The sequence below is a fragment of the Triticum aestivum genome, chromosome 3B, assembly GCF_018294505.1.
Source record: "Triticum aestivum cultivar Chinese Spring chromosome 3B, IWGSC CS RefSeq v2.1, whole genome shotgun sequence".
NCBI classification, from domain to species: domain Eukaryota; kingdom Viridiplantae; phylum Streptophyta; class Magnoliopsida; order Poales; family Poaceae; genus Triticum; species Triticum aestivum.
In genome coordinates this window covers 642115886-642142319 of record NC_057801.1, presented here as the reverse complement: position 1 = coordinate 642142319, position 26434 = coordinate 642115886, and the positions used below count along the sequence as shown (strand labels likewise).

General features: G+C 47.2%; 2 protein-coding genes across 3 annotated transcripts; one reads left to right on the top strand and one right to left on the bottom strand.

Moving 5' to 3' along the window:
- The first annotated feature begins 9454 nt into the window (after positions 1 to 9454).
- On the top strand, positions 9455 to 13009 carry LOC123071423 (uncharacterized). The gene is made up of 3 exons (XM_044494965.1): positions 9455 to 9855; positions 9984 to 10558; positions 12475 to 13009. Exons 2-3 carry the CDS (start codon positions 10026 to 10028, stop codon positions 12695 to 12697), a joined length of 756 nt encoding a protein of 251 aa, XP_044350900.1. The 5' UTR covers positions 9455 to 9855; positions 9984 to 10025; the 3' UTR covers positions 12698 to 13009.
- A 7292-nt stretch (positions 13010 to 20301) lies between these two features.
- LOC123071421 (phosphatidylinositol:ceramide inositolphosphotransferase) lies at positions 20302 to 24512 on the bottom strand. 2 transcript variants are annotated; one of them, XM_044494964.1, is made up of 12 exons: positions 24116 to 24511; positions 23935 to 24024; positions 22577 to 22663; positions 22415 to 22483; positions 22011 to 22091; positions 21864 to 21935; positions 21691 to 21751; positions 21519 to 21621; positions 21304 to 21399; positions 21181 to 21227; positions 20938 to 21098; positions 20302 to 20711 (listed from the first exon to the last, which is right to left on the bottom strand). In XM_044494964.1, the coding sequence occupies exons 1-12, from the start codon at positions 24146 to 24148 to the stop codon at positions 20631 to 20633; spliced, it is 981 nt and encodes a 326-aa protein (XP_044350899.1). In that variant the 5' UTR covers positions 24149 to 24511; the 3' UTR covers positions 20302 to 20630. The 2 variants fall into 2 exon arrangements, with proteins under 2 accessions (XP_044350899.1, XP_044350898.1); XM_044494963.1 differs by having other exon boundaries at positions 21864 to 22091; positions 24116 to 24512.
- Between the last annotated feature and the right edge of the window lie 1922 nt (positions 24513 to 26434).

The following is a 26434-nucleotide window of genomic DNA, read 5'->3' as shown; positions in this document are numbered from 1 at the left end:
TAGCGACAAGTCAAGCTTTATAGATGGTAACATTACCATCCACGTCCGTCTTGTTCTTAAAGATCCATTTGTTTTCTATCGCTCGCCGATCATCGAGCAAGTCTGTCAAAGTCCATACTTTGTTTTCATACATGGATCCTATCTCGGATTGCATGGCTTCAAGCCATTTGTTGGAATCTAGGCCCGCCATCGCTTCTTCATAGTTCGAAGATTCACCGTTGTCTAACAACATGATTTCCAGGACAGGGTTGCCATACCATTCTGGTGTGGAACGTGTCCTTGTGGACCTACGAAGTTCAGTAGCAACTTGATCCGAAGTACCTTGATCATCATCATTAACTTCCTCTCTAGTCGGTGCACGCACCACAGGAACATCTTCCTGAGCTGCGCTACTTTCGGTTCAAGAGGCAGTACTTCATCGAGTTCTACTTTCCTCCCACTTATTTCTTTCGAGAGAATCTCTTTCTCCAGAAAGGACCCGTTCTTGGAAACAAAGATCTTGCCTACGGATCTAAGGTAGAAGGTATACCCAATAGTTTCCTTAGGGTATCCTATGAAGACGCATTTTTCCGACTTGGGTTCGAGCTTTTTAGGTTGAAGTTTCTTGACATAAGCATCGCATCCCCAAACTTTTAGAAACGACAGCTTAGGTTTCTTCCCAAACCATAATTCATACGGTGTCGTCTCAACAGATTTAGACGGTGCCCTATTTAAAGTGAATGTAGTTGTCTCTAGAGCGTATCCCCAAAATGATAGCGGTAAATCGGTGAGTGACATCATAGATCGCACCATATCCAATAGAGTGCGATTACGACGTTCGGACACACCGTTACGCTGAGGTGTTCCAGGCGGCATGAGTTGTGAAACGATTCCACATTTCCTTAAGTGCGTACCAAATTCGTGACTTAAATATTCTCCTCCACGATCTGATCGTAAGAACTTTATTTTTCGGTCACGTTGATTCTCTACCTCATTCTGAAATTCCTTGAACTTTTCAAAGGTCTCAGACTTGTGTTTCATCAAGTAAACATACCCATATCTACTCAAGTCATCAGTGAGGGTGAGAACATAACGATAGCCACCGCGAGCCTCAACGCTCATTGGACCGCACACATCAGTATGTATAATTTCCAATAAGTTGGTTGCTCGCTCCATCGTTCCGGAGAACGGAGTCTTGGTCATTTTACCCATGAGGCATGGTTCGCACGTGTCAAATGATTTGAAATCAAGAGACTCCAAAAGTCCATCTGTATGGAGCTTCTTCATGCGTTTGACACCAATGTGACCAAGGCGGCAGTGCCACAGATATGTGGGACTATCATTATCAATCTTACATCTTTTGGTATTCACACTATGAATATGTGTAACATCACGTTCGAGATTCATTAAGAATAAACCATTGACCAGCGGGGCATGACCATAAAACATATCTCTCATATAAATAGAACAACCATTATTCTCGGATTTAAATGAGTAGCCATCTCGTATTAAACGAGATCCAGATACAATGTTCATGCTCAAAGCTGGCACTAAATAACAATTATTGAGGTTTAAAACTAATCCTGTAGGTAAATGTAGAGGTAGCGTGCCGACGGCGATCACATCGACCTTGGAACCATTCCCGACGCGCATCGTCACCTCGTCCTTCGCCAGTCTCCGTTTATTCCGCAGCTCCTGTTTTGAGTTACAAATATGAGCAACCGCACCGGTATCAAATACCCAGGAGCTACTACGAGTACTGGTAAGGTACACATCAATTACATGTATATCACATGTACCTTTAGTGTTGCCGGCCTTCTTGTCCGCTAAGTACTTGGGGCAGTTCCGCTTCTAGTGTCCACTTTTCTTGCAATAAAAGCACTCAGTCTCGGGTTTGGGTCCATGCTTTGGCTTCTTCCCGACAACTGGCTTACCGAGCGCGGCAACTCCCTTGCCGTCCTTCTTGAAGTTCTTCTTACCCTTTCCTTTCTTGAAACTAGTGGTTTTATTGACCATCAACACTTGATGTTCCTTTTTGATTTCCACCTCCGCTGATTTCAGCATTGAAAATACCTTAGGAATAGTTTTCACCATCCCCTTGCATATTGTAGTTCATCACAAAGCTCTTGTAGCTAGGTGGGAGCGACTGAAGGATTCTGTCAATGACCGCCTCGTCCAGGAGGTTAATGTCCAGCTGGGACAAGCGGTTGTGCAACCCAGACATTTTGAGTATGTGCTCACTGACAGAACTATTTTCCTCCATCTTACAACTATAGAACTTGTCGGAGACTTCATATCTCTCGACCCGGGCATGAGCTTGTAAAACCATTTTCAGCTCTTCGAACATCTCATATGCTCTGTGTTGCTCAAAACGCCTTTGGAGCCCCGGTTCTAAGCTGTAAAGCATGCCGCACTGAACAAGGGAGTAGTCATCAACACGCGACTGCCAGGCATTCATAACGTCTTGAGTTGCGGGGACGGGTGCTTCACCTAGCGGTGCATCTAGGACATATGCTCTTTTGGCAGCTATGAGGACGATCCTCAAGTTCCGGACCCAGTCCGTATAGTTGCTGCCATCGTCTTTCAGCTTGGTTTTCTCTAGGAACGCGTTGAAGTTGAGGGCAACATTAGCGTGGGCCATTTGATCTACAAGACATATTGCAAAAGTTTTAGACTAAGTTCATGATAATTAAGTTCATCTAATCAAATTATTTAATGAACTCCCACTCAGATAGACATCCCTCTAGTCATCTAAGTGATCCATGATCCGAGTCAACTAGGCCGTGTCCGATCATCACGTGAGACGGACTAGTCATCATCGGTGAACATCTTCATGTTGATCGTATCTTCTATACGACTCATGTTCGACCTTTCGGTCTCTTGTGTTCCGAGGCCATGTTTGTACATGCTAGGCTCGTCAAGTCAACCTAAGTGTTTTGCATGTGTAAATCTGTCTTACACCCGTTGTATGTGGACGTTAGAATCTATCACACCCGATCATCACGTGGTGCTTTGAAACAACGAACTTTCGCAACGGCGCACAGTTAGGGGGAACACTTTCTTGAAATTGTTATGAGGGTTCATCTTATTTACTACCGTCGTTCTAAGCAAATAAGATGCAAAAACATGATAAACATCACACGCAATCAAATAGTGACATGATATGGCCAATATCATTGTGCTCCTTTTAATCTCCATCTTCGGGGCGCCATGATCATCATCATCATCGGCATGACACCATGATCTCCATCATCGTGTCTCCATGAAGTTGTTCGCCAACTATTACTTCTACTACTATAGCTAACAGTTTAGCAAAGAAGTAAAGTAATTACATGGCGTTATTCAATGACACGCAGGTCATACAATAAATAAAGACAACTCCTATGGCTCCTTCCGGTTGTCATACTCATCGACATGCAAGTCGTGATTCCTATTACAAGAACATGATCAATCTCATACATCACATATAATTCATTCATCACATCCTTTTGGCCATATCACATCACAAGGCATATGCTGCAAAAACAAGTTAGACGTCCTCTAATTGTTGTTGCAAGTTTTACATGGCTGCTATAGGGTTCTAGCAAGAACGATTCTTACCTACGCCAAAACCACAACGTGATATGCCAATTTCTATTTACCCTTCATAAGGACCCTTTTCATCGAATCCGATCCGACTAAAGTGGGAGAGACAGACACCCGCTAGCCATATGCAACTAGTGCATGTCAGTCGGTGGAACCTGTCTCACGTAAGCGTACGTGTAAGGTCGGTCCAGGCCGCTTCATCCCACGATGCCGCCGAAAGAAGATAAGACTAGTAGTGGCAAGTAAATTGACAACATCTATGCCCACAACAAAATTGTGTTCTACTCGTGCATAGAAACTACGCATAGACCTAGCTAATGATGCCACTGTTGGAGAACGTAGCAGAAAATAAAAATTTTCTATGCTTCACCAAGATCAATCTATGGAGTCATCTAGCAACGAGAGAGAGGAGCGCATCTACATACCCTTGTAGATCACGAGCGGAAGCGTTCAAGAGAACGGGGTTGAGGGAGTCGTACTCGTCGTGATCCAAATCATCAAAGATCATAGTGCCGAACGGACGACACCTCCGCGTTCAACACACGTACAGTTGGGGAAGACGTCTCCTCCTTCTTGATCCATCAAGGGGGAAGGAGAGGTTGATGGAGATCCAGCAACACGACGGCGTGATGGTGGAAGTAGCGGGGATCTCGGCAGGGCTTCGCCAAGCTCAGCGAGAGGGAGAGGTGTTACGGGGGAAGAGGGAGGTGCCAGGGGCTAGGGTGTGCAGCCCTCCCACCCCCCTATTTATATAGGGGCCCTGGGGAGGCGCCGGCCCCTTAGAGATCCAATCTCAAAGGGGGAGGGCGGCCAAGGGGGGACTTGCCCCCCAAGTCAGGTGGGGCGCCCCCCACCCCTAGGGTTTCCAACCCTAGGCGCAGGGGAAGGCCCAAGGGGGGCACACCAGCCCACCAGGGGCTGGTTCCCTTCCCACTTCAGCCCATGGGGCCCTCCGGGATAGGTGGACCCACCCGGTGGACCCCCGTGACCCTTCTGGTGGTCCCGGTACAATACCGCTGACACCCAAAACTTTCCCGGTGGCCAAAACTGGACTTCCCATATACAAATCTTTACCTCCGGACCATTCCGGAACTCCTCGTGACGTCTAGGATCTCATCCGGGACTCCGAACAACTTTCGTATTACCGCATACTAATATCTCTACAACCCTAGCGTCAGCGAACCTTAAGTGTGTAGACCCTACGGGTTCGAGAATCACGTAGACATGACCGAGATAGCTCTCCGGCCAATAACCAACAACGGGATCTGGATACCGATGTTGTCTCCCACATGTTCCACGATGATCTCATCGAATGAACCATGATGTCGAGGATTCAAATAATCCCGTATACAATTCCCTTTGTCAATCGGTACGTTACTTGCCCGAGATTCGATCGTCGGTATCCCAATACATCGTTCAATCTTGTTACCGGCAAGTCACTTTACTCGTACCGTAATGCATGATCCTGTGACCAACCACTTGGTCTCATTGAGCTCATTATGATGATGCATTATCGAGTGGGCCCGGAGATACCTCTCCGTCGTATGGAGTGACAAATCCCAGTCTCGATCCGTGTCAACCCAACAGACACTTTCGGGGATACCTGTAGTATACCTTTATAGTCACCCAGTTATGTTGTGACGTTTGGTACACCCAAAGCACTTCTGCGGTATCCGGGAGTTACACGATATCATGGTCTAAGGAAATGATACTTGACATTGGAAAAGCTCTAGCAAACGAACTACACGATCTTGTGCTATGCTTAGGATTGGGTCTTGTCCATCACATCATTCTCCTAATGATGTGATCCCGTTATCAATGACATCCAATGTCCATAGTCAGGAAACCATGACTATCTGTTGATCAACGAGCTAGTCAACTAGAGGCTCACTAGGGACATGTTGTGGTCTATGTATTCACACATGTATTACGATTTCTGTATAACACAATTATAGCATGAATAATAGACAATTATCATGAACAAGGAAATATAATAATAATCATTTTATTATTGCCTCTAGGGCATATTTCCAACACCTCCTGCTGGATTGATACCTTGGTTCTCAAAAACTGAGGGAAATACTTACGCTACTATTGCTGCATCACCCTTTCCTCTTCAAGGAAAACCAACGCAAGCTCAAGAAGTAGCACGTCGCTGCCATGAACTTGGCCAGTGCTGGGTACCCTAGGATGGCGTTGTACGGCAGACGAATGTCGGCAACGTCGAAGTCGAAGAGCTCGATGTGGTAGTTGGTACGTTCGCCGAAGGTGACAGGGAGGTGGACCTGCCCTATCGGGTGTGTGGAACCATCGGTCACTCCTAAGAATGGCTTGGTAGGCTGAAGCTGGTAGTACGACACTTGGAGACTGGTGAATGTTTGAACAGAGAGAATGTTGAGCCCTGCTCCACCATCGATGAGAGTCTTGGTGATGGCCACATTGCTGATGACGGGTGAGCAGAGCATGGGGAGTGCGCTGGCAGTGGCTACGCACTTGAGCTGATTTGAGGAGCTGAAGGTGATGGCGCATTTGGACCACCTGAGCGGGCAAGTTGCTTCGGGCTTGGGGAGCGCCGCGTTCACCTCGCGCACGAACTGCTTGAAGATGCGGTGAGAAGCTGGGGTCTGTGAGCCGCCCAGGATGTAGGCGATGGCTCGAGGCTCCTAGAAGCCCCCAGCTCCCTCGTCATGGTGATGGTCTTCATTCCTTCTTGATGGTGGAGGCAGTGGAGGAAGACCGACATTGCCCCGAGGGCGATCCTCACGAGGATGCTCCCTCCAGGCGCCCTCGCGAGGTTGCCCCTACTAACGATCCTCCCGAGGATGGTCGTGCCACTCCTGACGATGGTTGCGTCCGTCCCATCGTCCTCCATCTCGTCCACCTCCACGGTCGTTGCCTCGATCGTTGCGCTCGGGATGTCGACCGAGGCGCCCGTCACGGAGGGCCCTAGGCTCCTAGCAGTAATTGGTGTTGTCGCTGTGGACGTTGTGGAAGACGCAGAACGGTCGGTTGCTCTTGGATGACTCGGGGTGGTCGCAGCCGCGCTTCATCTCTGGCTTGGCCGCGAGCACAGCCGGCCCCTTGCGCTTCACGTCCTTGGGCTTGGCCTTCTTGTCTTCTGGGTCAGCATCGGGGAGCTCGAGGAGGGAGAGGCGCCCCTCATCAGCCCTTGCACACTTGTTCGCCATATTGAACATCCAAGGTTGTGCATATGTCCTCGTGGATGGTGAGCTCCTCCTTCATCTTGACGTCGCGGACACCATCAATGAACGCTGAAATGATGGCCTCGTCCGGCACCTTGTGGATCTTGAGGCGAACGTTGTTGAAGCGTTGGATGTACTTCTGCAGGGTCTCTCGTGGCTGCTGCTTGACGCGTCGCAGGTCACCCGCAGCCGGTGGGCGGTCGTGAGTGCCCTGGAAGTTGGCGATGAAGCGGCCGCACACCTCCTCCCTCTATCGTCGCAAAACTCCGGGCCTCCTAGTGAAACTAGACATAGCAAAAGCGTTCGATACCGTCTCCTGGGAATACCTGTTGGAGCTGCTCCAAAACTAGGGTTTAGTGCACGGAGGCGTGATTGCGTGGCTCGCCTCCTCGCTTCGGCTTCCTCCTCGGTCACCCTCAATGGCACGGCAGGCCCCAACATCCTCCACCACCGCGGGCTGCGCCAGGGCGACCCCCTGTCCCTCTTTCTCTTCATCTTAGCCATCGACCCACTACATCACCTCATCGCGGCGGCGGTAGAACAACAGCTGCTACATCGCCTCCCAGGCCGAGACTCGGCGCTCCGAGTGAGCCTCTACGCCGATGACACAGTAATATTCATAAACCCTACCCGTGACGAGGTAGACTCTCTGCTGCGCATCCTTAGCAACTTTGGTAGCGCAACCGGGCTCCGCATCAACCCAGCTTAGTCCACGGTCTCGCTGATCCGATGCGACAACATCAATGTTGAGGAGGTGCTCCAGGGCTTTGCGGGCTCCATTGCCCCCTTCCCCATCAAATACCTAGGGTTGCCGGTCTCTATGGGCCGCCTTCGACTGGTTCACCTACAGTTCATCATTGACAGAATCAAGGCGAGGCTTTCGGTATGGAAGGACAAGCTATTGCCGCTGGCTGGACGCTGCGTGCTCGTCCGATGCGTTCTGAGCGCCATGCCAACCTTTGCACTCATCGTCCTACGTGTACCAAAGAAGATTCTCAAGGAGATAGACAAGTGCATGCGACGTTTTCTCTGGTGTCAAGACGAAGAGGTTTCGGGCGCCAACTGCAAGGTCAATTGGTCGACGGTGTGCGCCCCGACGGAGCAAGGGGGCCTGGGCATCCCCGACCTACAGCGTTTCGACAGGGCGCTCCGGCTGCGCTGGCTTTGGATCGCCTGGCACCACCCAGAACGTCCATGGGTGGGCATAGATTTGCCTTGCGACGATGCGTACAAGGCCCTCTTCACGGCCTCCACCAACATGGCGATTGGTGACGGGGCTCGGGCCTCCTTCTGGCACTCCCCATGGATCGGCCAGGGCAGCCTCTCGCAGCAGTTCCCAAGGCTCTTCAACCACTCACGGCGCAAGAACAGATCGGTGTGGGAGGCCCTCAACGAAGACACCTGGATCCGCAACCTTGCACACGGCAACAACCACCACCTCCTGGCGGACGTCCTGGCCCTGCACCGTGCGCTCCAAGGGACGGAGGTGCTGCTGCGGCCAAGTGTGTCAGACGCCCTAACCTGGAACAGAGCGAGCTCAGGAAAATACACGACGCGATCGGCCTGCCGGGCACAGTTTCAGGGAAGAACGGCGTCTCACTTCGACTGCCTGGCCTGGAAGGCTTGGGCACCCGGAAAAATCAAGATCTTTGCCTGGTTGCTTCTTCAAGACCGGCTTTGGTGCAACGACAGACTGCAGCGACGAGGTTGGACAAACGCTTACTTCTGCCAACTATACGTCAGAAGCCTAGAATCCTCGTGTCATCTGTTTTGGAGCTGCCAGGAGTCCGGAAGGGTTTGGGCCGAGCTGGGGCAACGACATGGCTGCTCCGCGCTAACCCCGGCTGCTAGCTGGCGCCATAGCAGCACCTCCACGATCGTGCAAAGCATCCTTGAGCAGACACCCCACCAATGGCACAAGGGAGTGCGGACACTGTGGTTGCTGGCTTGCTGGGAAATCTGGCAGGAGAGAAATCACTGCACTTTCCGGTAGCACCTGCCATGCGTGACGAGCAGCGCATCAGGGACATCATCGAGTTATGGAGATCCACAGGAGCAGTATGCATTGTGAGCCCCTTCGAGGACCCCCCTTGAGAGATAAACCCTTCTGTTCTAGGGTTCTTGGCCGTGTGTGGCAAACCCTAAAACACCGATCCTAGGATCTTCACCACCATTGATGTTTTTTCACGCTGCTTCCTGCTATGATTAATGAAAATGCCAGCAATTGCTGAATCTTTCAAAAAAAAAATCCTCATCGCTACATAAAACCACTTCGGAATAGCCAAAACTGCTTTGGAACATTTGGAGGTGTGGTGTACTGTGTACATAGTTTTGACAATTTAATAAGTACTGAGTGAAGTTTGGTTGTGCAATTTGCACCGAGAAAACAGTTTCAAAAACGTAGTAGTACCACACATTTATTAAGCTAACGATCTGACTTACAGATTAAGCAAAATATGCAATTTCTGTACTGAGCGTCATTTTGTTTTACTATAAACAATTTATTGCTAATCAAACGTCTGCGTTTGAATTTGACACAAATCACTGTGGGCTCTGCCTTTTTTTTTTTCTTTCCTTTTTACATCTGCGGGCTCTGCTTTTGGACGCCAGAACAAAAAATTCCACGGAATCGCACGGGACATGACGCGGCGTCTCCCCATTTACTACTCGGGGAGACTGAGCACGACCCGTCGTGACGCAGACACAGACACCGTTCCAACCCCGTCGTCTCGTCTTTTCGCCATCTCTTCCCCAACCCGACAAGCGCGCAGCAAGTGTTTTCTTCCCCCCTTCTCTCCTCCGCCGGAACTCTTTCTAGCTCGGCATTGGGACTGCGCACTCCATCGCGTCCACCCCCTTCCTCTCCCCCCTTCTGCGGCCTGCAGGTATGGATCAGGAGTCCACTTAAAAATCCAGCACGTCCACCCACCTCATGCGTCGTCGGTAGGAGCATATTTCCAATCTCTTTAGGCTCTACCAACCTTGGATTCTTCCCGGGTCTCTCGCTGCTTCCCGTGATCGGCCGCATTGTGTTCTGGCCGGGGTGTCCTTGGACCTGCTTTGGAGTGGTCTGCGGTCCGCGAGAGTGGTAATTAGTGCGCGCTTTCGGCGTTCCTTGTTTGCTCCTGCCTCTATCTGTGCTCTTCTTGTCTGGATTTGGTGGCGTGCGAGCAATTGTACTGATCTCGTCTCCTTTTCTCCGTGGATTGTTTGTAGGTTTCTACTTCGAGAAAGTGGCCTTTTTTCCGTGGGGGCGCAATGGCGAACGACGGCGAGCTGTCGGCGGTCGCCGCCGCCGCCGCCGAGCCTGACTTGGAGCAGGGGCGCGTCCTCGCCGCCGGCGGCGGTGGAAGGCGGCTGAGCGGGGAGAACTCCGGGGAGGAGGAGGGGGAGGGGAGCCAGCGCTGCTCGGACGCCGAGGACCGGTCATGGCACTCGCGCCAGAACTCCGCCGCCCTCGAGGACCGCGCCTCGACGTCCGCGTCCGCCCGCTCCGGCGCCGGCGCAGGGGACGGGGACAAGGAAGGCGAGGCCGCGGCCGGGCGCGACAGGAAGTCGTGCGTGTCGGAGTGCTCGCTGGACGACGTCGACCTGGAGGCCGGGCCGGCGGCCGAGATCACCAAGGCCAGCCCCGACAAGGACGAGATGAACTGCCGCATCTGCCACCTCGGCCTCGAGAGCGCCGCCGCCGAGTCCGGCGGCGGCATCGTGCTCGGCTGCTCCTGCAAGGACGACCTCTCCTGCGCCCACAAGCAGTGCGCCGAGACCTGGTTCAAGATCAGGGGCAACAAGTAAGCCCATCCATCTGCTCCCCCACTTCCATTTTTCTTACTTGGATAATGGGGTGCCATGAGCTGTCAGTGTTCATGCACAACAACGGAAATAAAAATGTTTTCTATGGTGAGTTCGGTAAAACTGCAAACCTGTCATCGTTTTGTTTATCAGGATAGATGCCTGCAAAAGATAACATCTGGATGCTTGAACACGATTGAGGAATCTCTAGCAGGAACACGATTGACGAATCCTTAGCATTATTTAAGTAGGTTACAAGGAGGTGAGAGGGGACAGTGTAAAAGTTGAGTATGATCGAACAGTATGCTATAGTAAAAGGCTTAGGAATCCCGGTATGATTGGTAAAGTCAGATTCCTTCTTCCGGCCGCCTTTTCTTGCAGATTCTTGTGTAATTCTCCTGATATCCGTAAGTGGAAGTGTTCACCTTTCTGTTTGATTTTTGTGGAAATGCCTTTGTGGTGGTTAGATTCTAGAGGGGCTGCTATTGTGTCACCTTCCACTAGGTATACTTCATGAGAATTGGGCTACAATCACAACTCACTGCTCTATGGGTGTATTTGACTTTTGCCCAATATTGCACTACCAAAAGTTTTGCTAGCCAAAATATTGGTCAAGGTTTTGCTTATCCATTAGTTGACATTGTCGGAAAAAATAAAGCAGAATTGGCATGTGAAAAAGTTGGTAACAATACCATAAGGACCAACTTTTTTGGTCATAGCCAGCATATTGGTAAGGTAAAATTTGGTTACACAATCTAAACATACCCTAAGCCAAAATGGTCACCATCTTCTTGTTGGGGGCAAAAGGAGGGTTCCGTTGAGATATTCCCACATGAAGGTTTTTCTTTGAGTTCATGTCAGAAATTTGAGAAGTGCGCAAAAGTTATAAGCAGTGCATGTTTAGCAGGAACAATTACTCCCTCCGTCCGGAAATACTTATCATCAAAATGGATAAAAGGGGATGTATGTAGATGTATTTTAGTGCTAGATACATCTCTTTTTATCCATTTTGATGACAAGTATTTTCGGACGGAGGGAGTATTTAGCAGCTGCCTCGTTCAAGTTTTCAGAATTAAACATGTTCCACACTGTTTTCTGAGAGCAAATTTCGCCCATTGTCCTTACAACGATGCTAATGAATTAGTGCAGGAATTCTATTTGACAATGGTAGTAAAAACGAAGTGGGAAGAAGATGAAGGCGATAGAACAGCTGTAAAAAGAATGGGGCTACATATTCTAATCTGCGTACAATAACTTCGGAACGTGATATCATCTTTAAGCAATTACTTAAATATGCCTTTTGGAGTGCAAGCTTCATCGAAAAGATAGCAACAAGAGCCTCTTTAAAATTTAAATGCAAAGAATCGGAATGGATAGGCAACCTATTTTCTGTCTGACTACATTACTGTCTTAATGAAGCTATTCTAGTGAGGGCTATGCCGTCTTTTGCCGAAAAAACCTTTTCTCACATGTGATCTTATTACATCGGCTAATGTTTTGGTTGAATTTGTTAAATGCGGAAGATCTTTTACCTTGATATTTGTGTTGTTTTTGCATAGAAGCAAAGACACTATTGAAGTGAGACCATGTTTATTTAGTTTAAGAGTCAAGAAAAAAATTGGAAGTTACTACAGCTCCCTGACCAAATCACAAACATATTATTAGTGTCATCTATTGAGTTGATATTTCCCTTCGATCTGAATTCAGATGTAACTGGCTTAGGCCTTTCCACTGCCTACTGTACTGTCTAGTGGTTCAGTGCAATATTGCTATTGTCCGTGCGTTACCCTCTGAAGGGACATTAGCAAAATTGCATTTCATCATTTTACTCTTGAGATATAAGCATAACCTCGTTTCGTGTTATTTGAATGTGGGTAAATTTATTGAAACATGTCCCTGTCTTTTCTTGTCTTAGGATCTGCGAAATCTGCGGCTCGACAGCGTGCAACGTGGTTGGTTTCGGTGACGCGGAGTTCATGGAGCAGTGGAACGAGTCAGGCAACTCCGCAGCTACCCAAGCACCGGCGAACGAGATGCGGAGGTTCTGGCAAGGCCACCGGTTCCTCAACTTCCTCCTGGCCTGCATGGTGTTTGCCTTCGTCATATCCTGGCTCTTCCACTTCAACGTCCCCGGATGAGCCTCGTCGCGCTGACTTGTTAATAAAAAGAGCTTCAAAGACGTTGCCACTGGCAAAATGGTGGGTGTGTCGGGTCAAAAACTTGAAAAGCAATCTGGGTGGAAGTGAGCCGAAGAGCTGGGCGATCATTGTTGAAGTGGAGGTGAAATATTGGTGAATGGTGTTGTTAGTTTTGTAGAAAGTTGGCGGTGTTGCGGCCAGCAGAGACGGAAGAGGCAAATTTATTTGGGAAAATGGGGGCATGGTGCGCATCATGCTTTGTGATTCTCATGCTGGGTTGCTTAATTAAATATTGTTAGCAAGGTTTGAACAGGTCCGGCGTTGATGTTCTTGTCAGATGTTCTCCGTTTGCCTCCGTATTTTCTTCTTGCAACAGAAGCGGCGCATGTTGTGTTTCTCAACCAACTTTTATTAGCGACGTGATGCACCCCGGCTGAGAGATTTTCCGGTGTAAAAATGACCCAACGTTTATGCAGCAAGTACTAGTAAGGTGCAGCCAGGGGGATTCAGGGAGGACTGCATGGGCACCCAGCATGAGTCAATAGCAGCATATCTCACTTTTATTTTCGCCACCCGTCACCACATGTGACAGCGGCGAGGATGCCGTGCGATGCCACTTGTGGCGCCGCAGGCTGCACATGTCATTCAGTGCACACACGCGGGGCATGAAGCCTTCACCGTTGCTGCACATGGTCGCAGCATGCGGCACAACGAGATGGTGAACACCAGAATGAATTACAAGCTCCTGGCCTCAACCACGACCTCTGCCTTTTCATGGAGGCCTTGTTCGGTTCATTCAGATTTGAAAGGGTTTGGAGGGGATTGTGAGGGATTAAATCCTCTATAATTCAAAATTCAGCTCAAGCCCCTCTAATCCTCTCCAACCCCTTTTGTGGAAGGGATTAATCGACGACTAATTAATTGAGGACCGCATATACTCAGGTAGCTGAAAAATATTTCAGCATCGGTTACTTTCTCTCTCGATCGTCTGATCAGCACATACAAGGTGTTATAAGCGACCGAAGATTTAAGACTGTTCTACAAATCCGACGCCTGATTTTCAACCATGAAAAATCGAATGTCTTTCAGGGCAAATTATGTCATCGAGGATGGCAAGTTTTGTTGACGAGCATTGCAAATCCGTCTCAGTTTATTTTTTGCCAGGAAATTGATGTGCTTGCAAACTAAATTTGCATTCATCGTGCCAATATAAATTGCCATGAGAAACGTCAGATTTGCCATGCCTAAAAATCTGAAGTCAGAATTTTAGCGTTATGAAGATTTATATGCAAGGTGTGACAAAATGTAAGGCTTATAGTCTGTTTTGCATAAAGCTGGTTTTTACATACTTCTACTTATCAGTCGTTTTTATTACTCTTTAATTGACTATTTTAAAAGTGAACCGCTTCCAATTAAATCGGGTTGCCTATGAGAACCCAGGATCAGAGGGTTACCTTGCTTGTTGCCATGAGAGCCCGCATGGATCGTGGTTTCATATAAACTCATTTCGTATTAGTCATTTGGGATGGTGAGATATTTGAGATGATAAGATCTTTCAGAGGTTGCAAATCCAGTTGCTCGAAATTGTTCATAACTAGAAACACGGCTAAGAAGTTCTGGGAAGGCTTGGAAGACATGGTTAGGAGTGTACCGATTGGTGAGAAGCTCTTCGTAGGAGGAGACCTCAATGGCCACGTGGGTACATCTAACACAGGTTTTGAAGGGGCGCATGAGGGCTTTGGCTATGGCATCAGGAATCAAGAAGGAGTAGATGTCTTAAGCTTTGCTCTAGCCTACAACATGATTGTAGCTAACACCCTCTTTAGAAAGAGAGAATCACATCTGGTGACTTTTAGTAGTGGCCAACACTCTAGCCAGATTGATTTCATCCTCTCGAGAAGAGAAGATAGGCGTGCGTGCCTAGACTGTAAGGTGATACCTGGGGAGAGTGTTGTACCCCAGCATAAGCTGGTGGTTGCTGACTTCCGCATTCGGATTCGTGTCCAGCGGGATAAGCGTGCCAAGGTCGCTAGAACGAAGTGGTGGAAGCTCAAGGGGGAGGTAGCTCAGGTGTTCAAGGAGAGGGTATTTAAGGAGGGCCCTTGGGAGGAAGGAGGGGATGCGGACAATGTGTGGATGAAGATGGCGACTTGCATTCGTAAGGTGGCCTCGAAGGAGTTTGGAGTGTCCAGGGGAAGGAGAAGCGAAGATAAGGATACCTGGTGGTGGAATGATGATGTCCAGAAGGCGCTTAAAGAGAAGAAAGATTGCTTCAGACGCCTATACCTAGATAGGAGTGCAGACAACATAGAGAAGTACAAGATGGCGAAGAAGGCCGCAAAGCGAGCTGTTGGTGAAGCAAGGGGTCGGGCATATGAGGACCTCTACCAACGGTTAGGCACGAAGGAAGGTGAAAGGGACATCTATAAGATGGCTAAGATCCGGGAGAGGAAGACGAGGGATATTGGCCAAGTCAAATGCATCAAGGACGGAGCAGGCCAACTCTTGGTGAAGGACGAAGAGATTAAGCATAGATGGCGGGAGTACTTCGACAAGCTGTTCAATGGGGAGAATGAGAGTTCTACCATTGAACTGAATGACTCCTTTGATGAGACCAGCATGCGTTTTGTGCGGCGCATCCAGGAGTCTGAGGTGAAGGAGGCTTTAAAAAGGATGAAAGGAGGCAAGGCGATGGGCCCTGATTGTATCCCCATTGAGGTGTGGAAAGGTCTCGGGGACATAGCGATAGTATGGCTAACCAAGCTTTTCAACCTCATTTTTCGGGCAAACAAGATGCCAGAAGAATGGAGACGGAGTATATTAGTACCAATCTTCAAGAACAAGGGAGATGTTCAGAGTTGTACTAATTACCGTGGAATTAAGCTGATGAGCCATACAATGAAGCTATGGGAGAGAGTCATTGAGCACCGCTTAAGAAGAATGACAAGCGTGACCAAAAATCAGTTTGGTTTCATGCCTGGGAGGTCGACCATGGAAGCCATTTTCTTGGTACGACAACTTATGGAGAGATATAGGGAGCATAAGAAGGACTTGCATATGGTGTTCATTGACTTGGAGAAGGCCTATGATAAGATACCGCGGAATGTCATGTGGTGGGCCTTGGAGAAACACAAAGTCCCAGCAAAGTACATTACCCTCATCAAGGACATGTACAATAATGTTGTGACAAGTGTTCGAACAAGTGATGTCGACACCGATGACTTCCCGATTAAGATAGGACTGCATCAGGGGTCAGCTTTGAGCCCTTATCTTTTTGCATTGGTGATGGATGAGGTCACAAGGGGTATACAAGGAGATATCCCATGGTGTATGCTCTTTGCGGATGATGTGGTGCTAGTTGACGATAGTCGGACGGGGGTAAATAGGAAGTTAGAGTTATGGAGACAAACCTTGGAATCGAAAGGGTTTAGGCTTAGTAGAACTAAAACCGAGTACATGATGTGCGGTTTCAGTACTACTAGCTGTGAGGAGGAGGAGGTTAGCCTTGATGGCCAGGTGGTACCTCGGAAGGACACCTTTCGGTATTTGAGGTCAATGTCGCAGGAGGATGGGGGTATTGATGAAGATGTGAACCATCGAATCAAAGCCGGATGGATGAAGTGGCGCCAAGCTTCTGGCATTCTCTGTGACAAGAGAGTGCCACAAAAGCTAAAAGGCAAGTTCTACAGGACGGCGGTTCGACCCGCAATGTTGTATGGCGCGGAGTGTTGGCCGACTAAAAGGCGACATGTTCAACAGTTAGGTGTGGCGGAGATGTGTATGTTGAGATGGATGTGTGGCCACACGAGGAAGGATCGAGTCCGAAATGATGATATACGAGATAGAGTTGGGGTAGCATCAATTGAGGAGAAGCTTGTCCAACATCGTTTGAGATGGTTTGGGCATATTCAGCGCAGGCCTCCAGAAACTCCAGTGCATAGCGGACGGCTAAAGCGTGCGGAGAATGTCAAGAGAGGGCGGGGTCGACCGATTTTGACATGGGAGGAGTCCGTTAAGAGAGACCTGAAGGATTGGAGTATCGACAAAGAGCTAGCTATGGACAGGGGTGCGTGGAAGCTTGCTATCCATGTGCCAGAGTCATGAGTTGGTTGCGAGATCTTATGGGTTTCACCTCTAGCCTACCCCAACTTGCTTGGGACTAAAGGCTTTGTTGTTGTTGTTGTTGTTTAGAAACACGGCTAAATGATTCATTTAAAACTCTACAAAGGTTTGTACACTTTATCCGCAGGATTTAATTCCAAGATCGAGACGTAGTGATCTTTACCCAAGATCTAATCCGAAGATTGAGACACAATGATTTTTAGTTTAGCCATAAGATTTAATTCAACGATTGAGACGTTTTTAGTGCTAGCCTTGAATTCCAAAGATATGCCCGGACATCCGCCAATAGAGGATCCGTGTTTGTGTAAGTACTTGCTTAAATTCAGGTTTGGACTTAGAATATAGAGTGGTGCTATCTTAGAAGTGTCACACAGAATAAATGTTAAGATGGAGGAAAGAGAAATCGTAAGAAAATATTTATCTTCTCTTATTCAAGGTACGATCTCTTAGCACAAGGGCACTAATTGGCGCTGGCGCGCTTGGGTCGGCCGCACCGCAGCCACACAATATTGTTGTGGACAGCCGTCAGATCTGCCACCTATGTCATCTTATTCCTCCACCTCAATTCTTCCTTCCTTTCCCACATGTCAGCGCACCAGAGCCGCACCAACATCGCGCATGAGAGAATCCGCCTACCCCCTCTCTCCAACGACCCCCCAACGCCGATGACCTCGCCAGCTCGCCAGACCCAGCATGTGATAAATTCCCATGGTAGTGACCCCGTTGAGGATAACATTTCGTCCACTCGTTGGGATGAAACAAAGTCTTCTATGAGGGCAGGTGTGTGGCGAGCGACAAGAGGATGAAGATCCGCCTTTTGCAAACGAGAATGAGAAAGGGGAAGGCCAAAGCAAGTTATAAAGAACATAGAAAATTGGCAACGGAAATTTGAAATTAGATCAAGAAGGTCAATGTCTTGGCATCAAATTGGAATGATAGCACTCTTGCCTAGAATTATACACAAGCCAAAGGCACCACCAGAGAGCTCTAGAATGGTGCGTGTGCCGCCGAAGATCGCACCTGGAGGGGCCGAGGAATAGTGCCACATCATCAACAAAGAGAGAGGCATGGTGCTTGATACCCCAAGGCGAGAGGGGTTTTAGAATCGCTCTTGGTCGAGCTGACGGAAGAGGGTGTCAAGAATGTCAAGACGAGGAGGAAAACAAGGGGAAGATGTGATCTCCTTGGCGAAGACCCCAGGCATGGTCGATGTAGTCCGAGGGGCTCCCGTTAATGAGGACTCATGAGGACTACATGCGGAGGAGAACCGTAATCAAGTTTGTCCATCGGTAGCCAAATCCGCGTTGTTGGGGGACTTTCCAAGAGGAAAGGCCAAGAAGCAAAGCTCATTTAACTAGTTCTAGTAATTCCTTACGATGGATGCGCTTCCTCTTCCACCGTGGACCTCGTTGAGTTTGAATTGCCATTCTCGATTGAGGAGGTTTGGAACACAATCAAGTGCCTTCCCACTGATCGTGCTCCAGGGCCCTACAGATTCACTGCCCTTTTTTATCCGGCTTGTTGGGCAATCATGAAGGATGATGTGAATGCGGGGGTCGACCAAGTGTTTCGCCTCGTTGCAGCTGGCTCCATCTCCTCAATGAGGCATTCCTATTGCTCCTTCCGAAGAAAGATGTCACGCTCAACCTGTGTGACTTCCGCCCCAAAATTGAATTCCTTGGATATATCTAGCTTCAGAAAGAGAGGAGGGATTTTGTTTACAGTGTAGAAATCTGACCGATTGTTGGACCAAGAAGTTTTCTTGGATGGATCTATCTTTGAGGAAGGCGCTTTGGTTGATCGAGATTAGCTCGGGAAGACGAGGCGCAAGGCTATTGGCGAGGAGCTTGGTCGGGATCTTCGGGAAGTTGTGGATTAGACTTTTTTTTAGCCAAAACCGTAGAACAATTGTTTTGTTCCACGGTATTTTCATATATAATAAAAGTACAAAAACAAAGTCACAAATATAGATTAACCAATGCCCGCTCTAGGAAACATAAATAAACATAATTATTCTGGTCCTAACATGTGAGTAACCCATGTCCTGATCTTGTCTGCCTTCTTTGGTTTAGCTCTTAATTCTAAAGCTCATAAACCCTCTTTGAGGTAGAACTTCCATGTATTGAGATGAGGTGATGCATATCTGAAGATTTTGTCATTCCTGACCGACCATAATCCCCAGCAGCCCATGATGATTATGTCGAAAGCAATCTCTGATGGCAAGGTGTTCATGGCTAGTGAGATTTCTTCGGGGCGGAAATTTACTTAAGGGATCCCACGGAGATGAGGTGTGAGTTAGACTTATGGGGCGGAAATCGCACGGATCGAACATGATATCTTTCTTCGGGGGGAGCACTAGGAACGACTGATTGAGGAGGTGGAGCAAGCTGCCAACAAGGCGGAACACCTGGTCGACTGCCGCAATCACATCATCCTTGATGATTGCCGAACAAGCGGATAGAAAAGGATAGCGAATCCGTAGGCCCCTAGAGCGCGATCGGAGGGAAGACACTCGATTGTGTTCCAAACCTCCTCAAATGATAATGGCAATTCAACCTCAATGAGGTCCACCGGTGAAGGAAGAAGAAGCACATCCAACGTAAGGAATTACTATTAGGAATAGTAAATGAGCTAAAAGCCAAATAATTTCAACTCATGCTCTCGTGCAAGGACTCCACCGCCCTCAAGGACTACAACTCAACGTCCTCGCGCGGGAAATGCAGAAGAGCTCGCTCATGCTTGTTTCATATTATTAGCAATGTTTGAATAAGTGTTGTGTTGATTGCTTATCAGATATTCTCCACCTCCATTTCGGAACCTATATCTAGACTTGTGTTTCTGGTGTCTGTTGTACTTCCATAATTGAAGATGGATAGATCGATGTTTTCCCGCAAAAAGAAAAAAAAAAGACTTGTGGAGCGTTGTTTGAATATCGACCCCTCGATCAACGAGCGGCCGTTGTTTATAAAACAGTCTGATCGAGGGGTCGTTGTTTAAACAGACTTCACTCATCCATCTGTTGATCGATCAACCACCCGTCTCACCCATCTGAACCAAATATCTGGACTTGTCGAGCGTTGTTTGAATATCGACTAGGGTTAAGTGCTCGTGTGGGAGATGGAAATTTCACACCAAATTTCCCCATCGAGCAATCACCCCCTTGCACTTTTTGTGACAGCGGTGACGATGCCATCATCGCTAGGCTGGATCAGCCACAGCCACCTGCAGGCTGCACATGTCATCATTCAGTGCGCACACCACACGCAGGACATGATGGTCGCAGCTGTGGTATATGGCGTCGTGCACGCGTTTTTGCTTTACAGCGAGCGAGCGAGCGGCGGCATGTCCGTGATCAGGAGCTCTCGTCTCCCGTGACCGTGACCCAGCCAGGTCAGGCCATTCCATCCGCCCGGCCATTCAAATGAGCCACGCGCGTCGGTTGGGACGACCAACCGGAGCAGATTCGTTCATGCCAACACAAGTAAACACTAAAAAAAATCACCAAATACATCAATAGTTATGTACACCGAGAACAGATTTTCAATGTTTTGCTAGGTGTTTCTGGCATCCCCGACATCTAAAACTGCGAAACTACAGAATCGATGATCGGATAGGCCGACCCACGGGGCAACCTGCCTGAGAGAAGCCACGAGATTGTGGCTCCGTTCTTTTACAGCGTCGTTCACTACTTCAGCGCCTTTAGTTCAGTACAGTGGGACTGCTCCAGCAGAAGTAGTAGGAGCTTTTTTTCCCGACTGGCAGATTGTCCTGTAGATGTGAAAGACAAGCAACCGACGAGAAAAGCAGCTGATCATGTACCGTTGGGTGCGGCATCAGAGAGCGTGTGGTTCATGTCTTCCCCATGCTTTCCGTTCATCGGCATCCATTGTCGCTGCAATGATCAGGAAAACACAGATTAGGAAAACGCGTCAAAAAGAAAACAGCGAAAAACAGCTAGATGTCATTGTCTACATCTACAAACGAAGTTTCAACATACGATGATCTGTTAACTCCCAAGAAAAAAGAAAAGGCGTTATGACATGTTGTATTTTAACTGCAAATTGTAGTGAAATGTGAATGAACTATCAACGTGCACATCAAAAGCCTATATATAATACCCGATCAGTAGAATCAACGTTGTTTCCATTCAATAACTTATGGTGTTCGTCCTTCATTTTGTTATCCTTCTCGGGCTTGTGGAGCTCTTCCTTCATCCTGTCACTTTTATCTTTTGTGCTTACTGGAAGCAAAGATAACCCACTTGTACGATCCGGCATTTCTGCAGAATTACGGCGAAGCTTTTTACAAAATGCATCATACAGAGAATCCTATTTGATTTCAAGATGCTAAACTAAGGGTACCTGGGAGGTTCTTGTCAACAAAGAATACAACCAAATTGACAGTATACCTGTGGAGAGAGGGTCAGTCAAAAAGAAAGGCTTATGGCAATATAATCATACTATTGAAATGGAATTTGATCTTACCAAGCAACAACAACATCCACAGTGTAGTGCTTGCGAGAAGCAATGATAAGAAGACTTTGGATGATGGCCATCAACCAAGCAAATAGCTTAATCAACCTAAAAAATAAGATCCACCAATTATACTTGAGCATGTGAGGGCATGAGCTGGCATGCCACCTATGCGAAATCAAATGCACATGTTACAAGCACAAACACCTACAAAGATATTTCAATACCTTTTTGATCCATATTTATGGTATGTACGCACGAACACAAGAGTAAAGATCATGTGTGATGAAAATATCAGATCACCACAGCCAAAAAGCACTCCACGAGGAACTGCAAAGAATAATATGAGTCAATAAAACTTCCACTCAGAACACTCAATCCACCAAATGAAAGGCTTACAGTTGATTAGGAGCACTTCAAGAACATTTTTGGGTGGTGGAAGAGTGGCCAATTTTGAGCCCTGTAAAAGCAAAGTAAATGGATTCAGTAAGGCCTTCGTGCAAAGCTCTTGCGGGTGATAGATAGCATGTATGTATGCTTTAGCTACAATGAGATTGAGAGTTTAAGGTTACCTCACGACAGTGATAATTTGGGCCAGGAAGCTGAGTGGAATAGAATGTAATAATTCGCAAAAACTGTGAAGCCTGGAGGAGAAAAGTGTCACTGGTTGGGACATGGATATAATTATGGAAGTTGTGAGTTAGGACAACCATACTTACGACTAAAAATGCAAGCACCCTGCGCCAGAGTAGAACAGTGTAGAAACGTTTGCTATGATAAACAAAAGGGTGAAAACTCCACTGCAATACCACAAATAAATTGTCAAAACTCGCAATCCTAATATATTATCAAGCATTATAAGAAAACTAGCATCAGAAAGAAAATTGTCCAGAAGATGCAGAGAGGAGCAAGGCAAAGGAATGACTAAAAATGCAAGCACCCTGCGCCAGAGTAGAACAGTGTGTTGGTTGCTTGCTAAGACTAGCTGGTGGTTGTTTTTTTCCCCACATTTTTACGTCTTTGGATACATCATACCAGGTCAAATCATCATACATAATAAGTAAAGAAAAGGGATGCTAAAATCTTGTCAATCAACATACAGTGGAGCGAACAAGTCACCTACCAACAGAAATGAAAGGAAGATGGAAGTGAATACAGTCTCACTAAGATAACCTTTGTCTTGCCCGAGCTCCTAAAAACACGGAGAAATGACACCAGTGGTCCAAATAAATCAGCATCAAGTATTTCCAAATGATATGAACTGAACTATAAGCAGATGACATACCGGAAGGGCCATAAATCCCATGTCCTGGAGTATTGGACCGGGCCGATGCAAGTAATGTACTCCTCGAGCAGCCAATCCATGAATATACTGATTATAGATAAAATAGTTCCATGAATCTCAACACAATCCATTAATGACCAAAACATATATTATCAATGAGTACAATCTTAGAAGACACTGCAGAATAATGAACTGGTGTTAGTAATTTTCCGCTCTCTCAGACAGAGAACCTGAACAAATTATGAGGAAAAAAAATCTTTATTACCACTTGATCACAAAGCTAGCCAAATGGTTCTATTTCGTGTGCAATATCTCTCACGAGATCCTGTCGTCCATGATGCTATTCCTGTTTCTTAATAGTTTAGTTTGTGGTTTTGTTTCAATAAAGATCAGCGTATAGCTCAGAAAATTCTTGCATCGATGAACAGAGCCTTCTGAAAAAGGTCAACGATAACAGTCTCCAGATCAAAACACCCACAGGTTATGCGCGTGGGGATGGTTGCGTGCAGAACAATACTACTTTCAAGGAGGATTGATGTAGGAGAAGAAATGCCGAAATAACTGGATAATTTAGGGCGATGTGTCTTTCTAAAGAATTCAAACGATAATTAAGAATTTCAAAATGAAGACAGATATAAGAGTCAATTTATCCAATACAATCACAGGAGCTGTGGGGGGGGGGGGGGGGGGGGGGGTCCAAGCATGCTAGTTTTCAGTGCAGGGAAACCAGCAACAACACAGTAGGAGACAATTTAGATTGCAACAGGTAAGGTATATTGCTTTTGATGTTGGCTCCAGCTCAACAAAAAAATTGAACCGCAAGAACTAAGCCTGCACTTCCACAGCACTTTTAGTGTGAATTGGCAGCTATTGCACAGAAAATCTATCATATCTCACAAGCTATTAACAGTTAATGCTGTGAATTCGCAGCTAGAATGCAACATATGTTACAAGTCATCAGGTCTTAATGCTGCATATCCAGAACACACATCACAGGGCAAATTTTAAGGCATGCGTCCTTCTCAGGCACTCTCTGCCTGATTAAGAAGACCTTTGGCACGAGCTTGTGTATAATTTAGCACGATTAGTTCAACCAACTAAAAACTCATCATCGGAGTTGAACCAGCCCTCCCAAATCCAACACCCGAATTAGCAGCTACTATTAGCCTAGAAAGGAATTAGCAGCAAGCTAACAACAAGTGCAAAAGAAAAAAAGGGGTGAACGATCCGTCTCGTCAAAGTCAACATTCAGACTCAGCGGCTCAGAGAACAGAAGCGCCGACTAACAGAGCACGCCATGGTCTGATACTTGTACACACGGGGAAATGTAATTCAACAAAACGAACTGAGAGGTTCACCTGAAACACAATTCCGGCAAGTAGCAGGTGCCACTTCTCGAACAGAAGCTGCAGCTCCACCGACGTCTCGGCGCACACCTTCCTCCATAACTGCAATAGGACAATCGGAGAAAAATAAGCTTAACAAACTATACCCAAAACAGATATGGGGCCCAGCCCCCACACGCCAACGAATCGAGACCTTGGTTGCCTCCCGCGCGATGTAAATCGCCATGGCCGCAGCGCCCGCTCCCTGTCGTCCGACTGAAGCTAACACCGGTTGGGTTCACAACCATGCTCCGATCCGCACATCACCGCCGGGATCTCGCGCGGGAACTCGCCGCCTCGGGAACGCCGCGAGATCGGCGGCGCCGCCTCCGAGCGGACGACGGCACCCGAGAAGCTAAGCTTTGGGCGCTCCCGGCGAGGAGAGGGCAGGGGCGCGAGCGAGCGTGACCTCCGGCGGCGCGACGGGCGGAGGTGGGTGGTCGGGCCGAGCCGCCGCTGAGGAGTCACGCGGCGACGGGGACACGGCGTCGACGGTTTGAATCGGGGACGGCTCGCGGAAACAGGGCAGGGGAAGTGGGCGTTTCGGTAAAAGTGGCGGGCTTAATAACAGCTTAAGTAACAGCTTGAGCAGCTCTCTGCTGGCCGCGTTAATTTTTAGGCACGCCCGCTAGATTCCACAGCTTGCGCTGTTGCTCGCTGTGTCTGGCTCATCGGGCGCAAGATTTTAAATTCTGATCCATCTAAATTAGTGATTTAAACACTCTTATATTTCTTTACGGAAGGGGAATTATATAAAAAAAGTGAATTATGTTTCCAAAGAAACATCTTAAATTTGCAAGTGTTTCACTTCAGTACTAGTTTGTTTTTGCTTTCAGTGAGATTATGATAAAATTCACCGGATTTTAGTAGGCATTGAAATATTGACCTTTCGGTTAAAATGTTACTGCAATTTTAGTAGTGCACATGGATTTAAATATTTTTTAAAATACTTTTGAAATGAATTCCAGTGTTTGGTTGAATTCAATTGAATGTTTCAGCATTTTGGCCGAAATGCAAACCGAAATAACTGGATCTTTAGTGATTTCGGTTGTTGCTGAAATTTTTCTAAAACTGAAAGTGGAAGCATATATTGCTCACTACGATCTCCAATGGAAAAAAGAGAACACGTCGACTCGGGTCGTTTTTCTGTTTATCCATGTTAATTTCTCTGAGCAAATTGACGGCCACTAATGCAACGAAGCAATTGACTTTCATATACTTATCGTATGACAGGGTTGAAAGAGGAGACAATTGTTAGTCTAGGTAGAAAAGTACATATTTTGGTGGTGAAATATGTGTTGAAATCCAGGTAACTTACTCGTTTTTGTACAAATAAAAAACAACATCTTCATGTTGGGTTGCGAGATTTTGATTGTTCTATGCGAATGAGACTTGTGAATAATCCTATCAATGACAAGAAAACAAAAGACATCAAAAACGTAAAGTCAAATCGACCAGCAATAGCACCACTGTGAAGAGGATGTGGAAAACACCTCCTTTTTTTGTGAAGTTATTTGTCGGTACATTCAATAAAAATTGATGTAACTTATAACTTGCTATTTATCAAAAGGATGTGGTTAGGTCTTAGTTGACTGAGACTTAACTAAGTCTAAGTCAAGTGACATAACATGTAAGAAAGAAAGAAAAGAAAAATAAAAATTTGCACTGATCTTCACGTAAGATCTCATGAAAATAGCATCGACTGAGACTTGACAGTCTCGTTACAAAAAATTTCTGTTTTTGTTACTTCAGACCTATAAAATTGAAAATCTTACGGTGAAGATGAAGTAAAGTCCGATGTAGGGAGATGTTTATTACATCATATACTAGATAGAAGAGCCTCATCATATATATTAAAATCTATTTAAAAATCCCATGCCACATTCTCTCACACATAGAAGAGCCTGACACCAATCAATGGCACAACAACAGCATAATTCAGGTTGCGTTTGGCGCTACGGTTTTGTTTCTTTACTGTTGGTTTGATTCGTTTATAGTACTTTTATTGCAACATTTTTGCAGCATGTTATAAAAATTAGCAAAGCAGCAACTCAGTGACCGCGGAATGCGCCTCAAACTAGCAGTCGGTAGACAGATGGTAAGTAACCATACAATCATAGAGTCTGGTCGGGTGTCACCACTCACCAGAGAATCAAACTTTACAAAATCCATCCACATCACTCGGACCTTATTCTGCGCAAGGTTGGCACAAAGAGGCAAATTTCCACGCACACGGTGTGCAAACCACCTGGACGATTCGTAGGCGGCCGTCCTTTCAGAAGACACCGAACATTCGACAGGAATGAACGGTTGCTTTTGCAGGTGGACAGGAAGGGACGGCCGGCGGCCGGGCCCCGATCGATCGAATACGCCGGCCTTATTCATGTGCACGCACGTCTGTCTGCACCCACCTACCTACCAGCTGCTTGCTGGCATGTGCCGAGCCAGTTCATACGGCGCGGGATACGGCGCG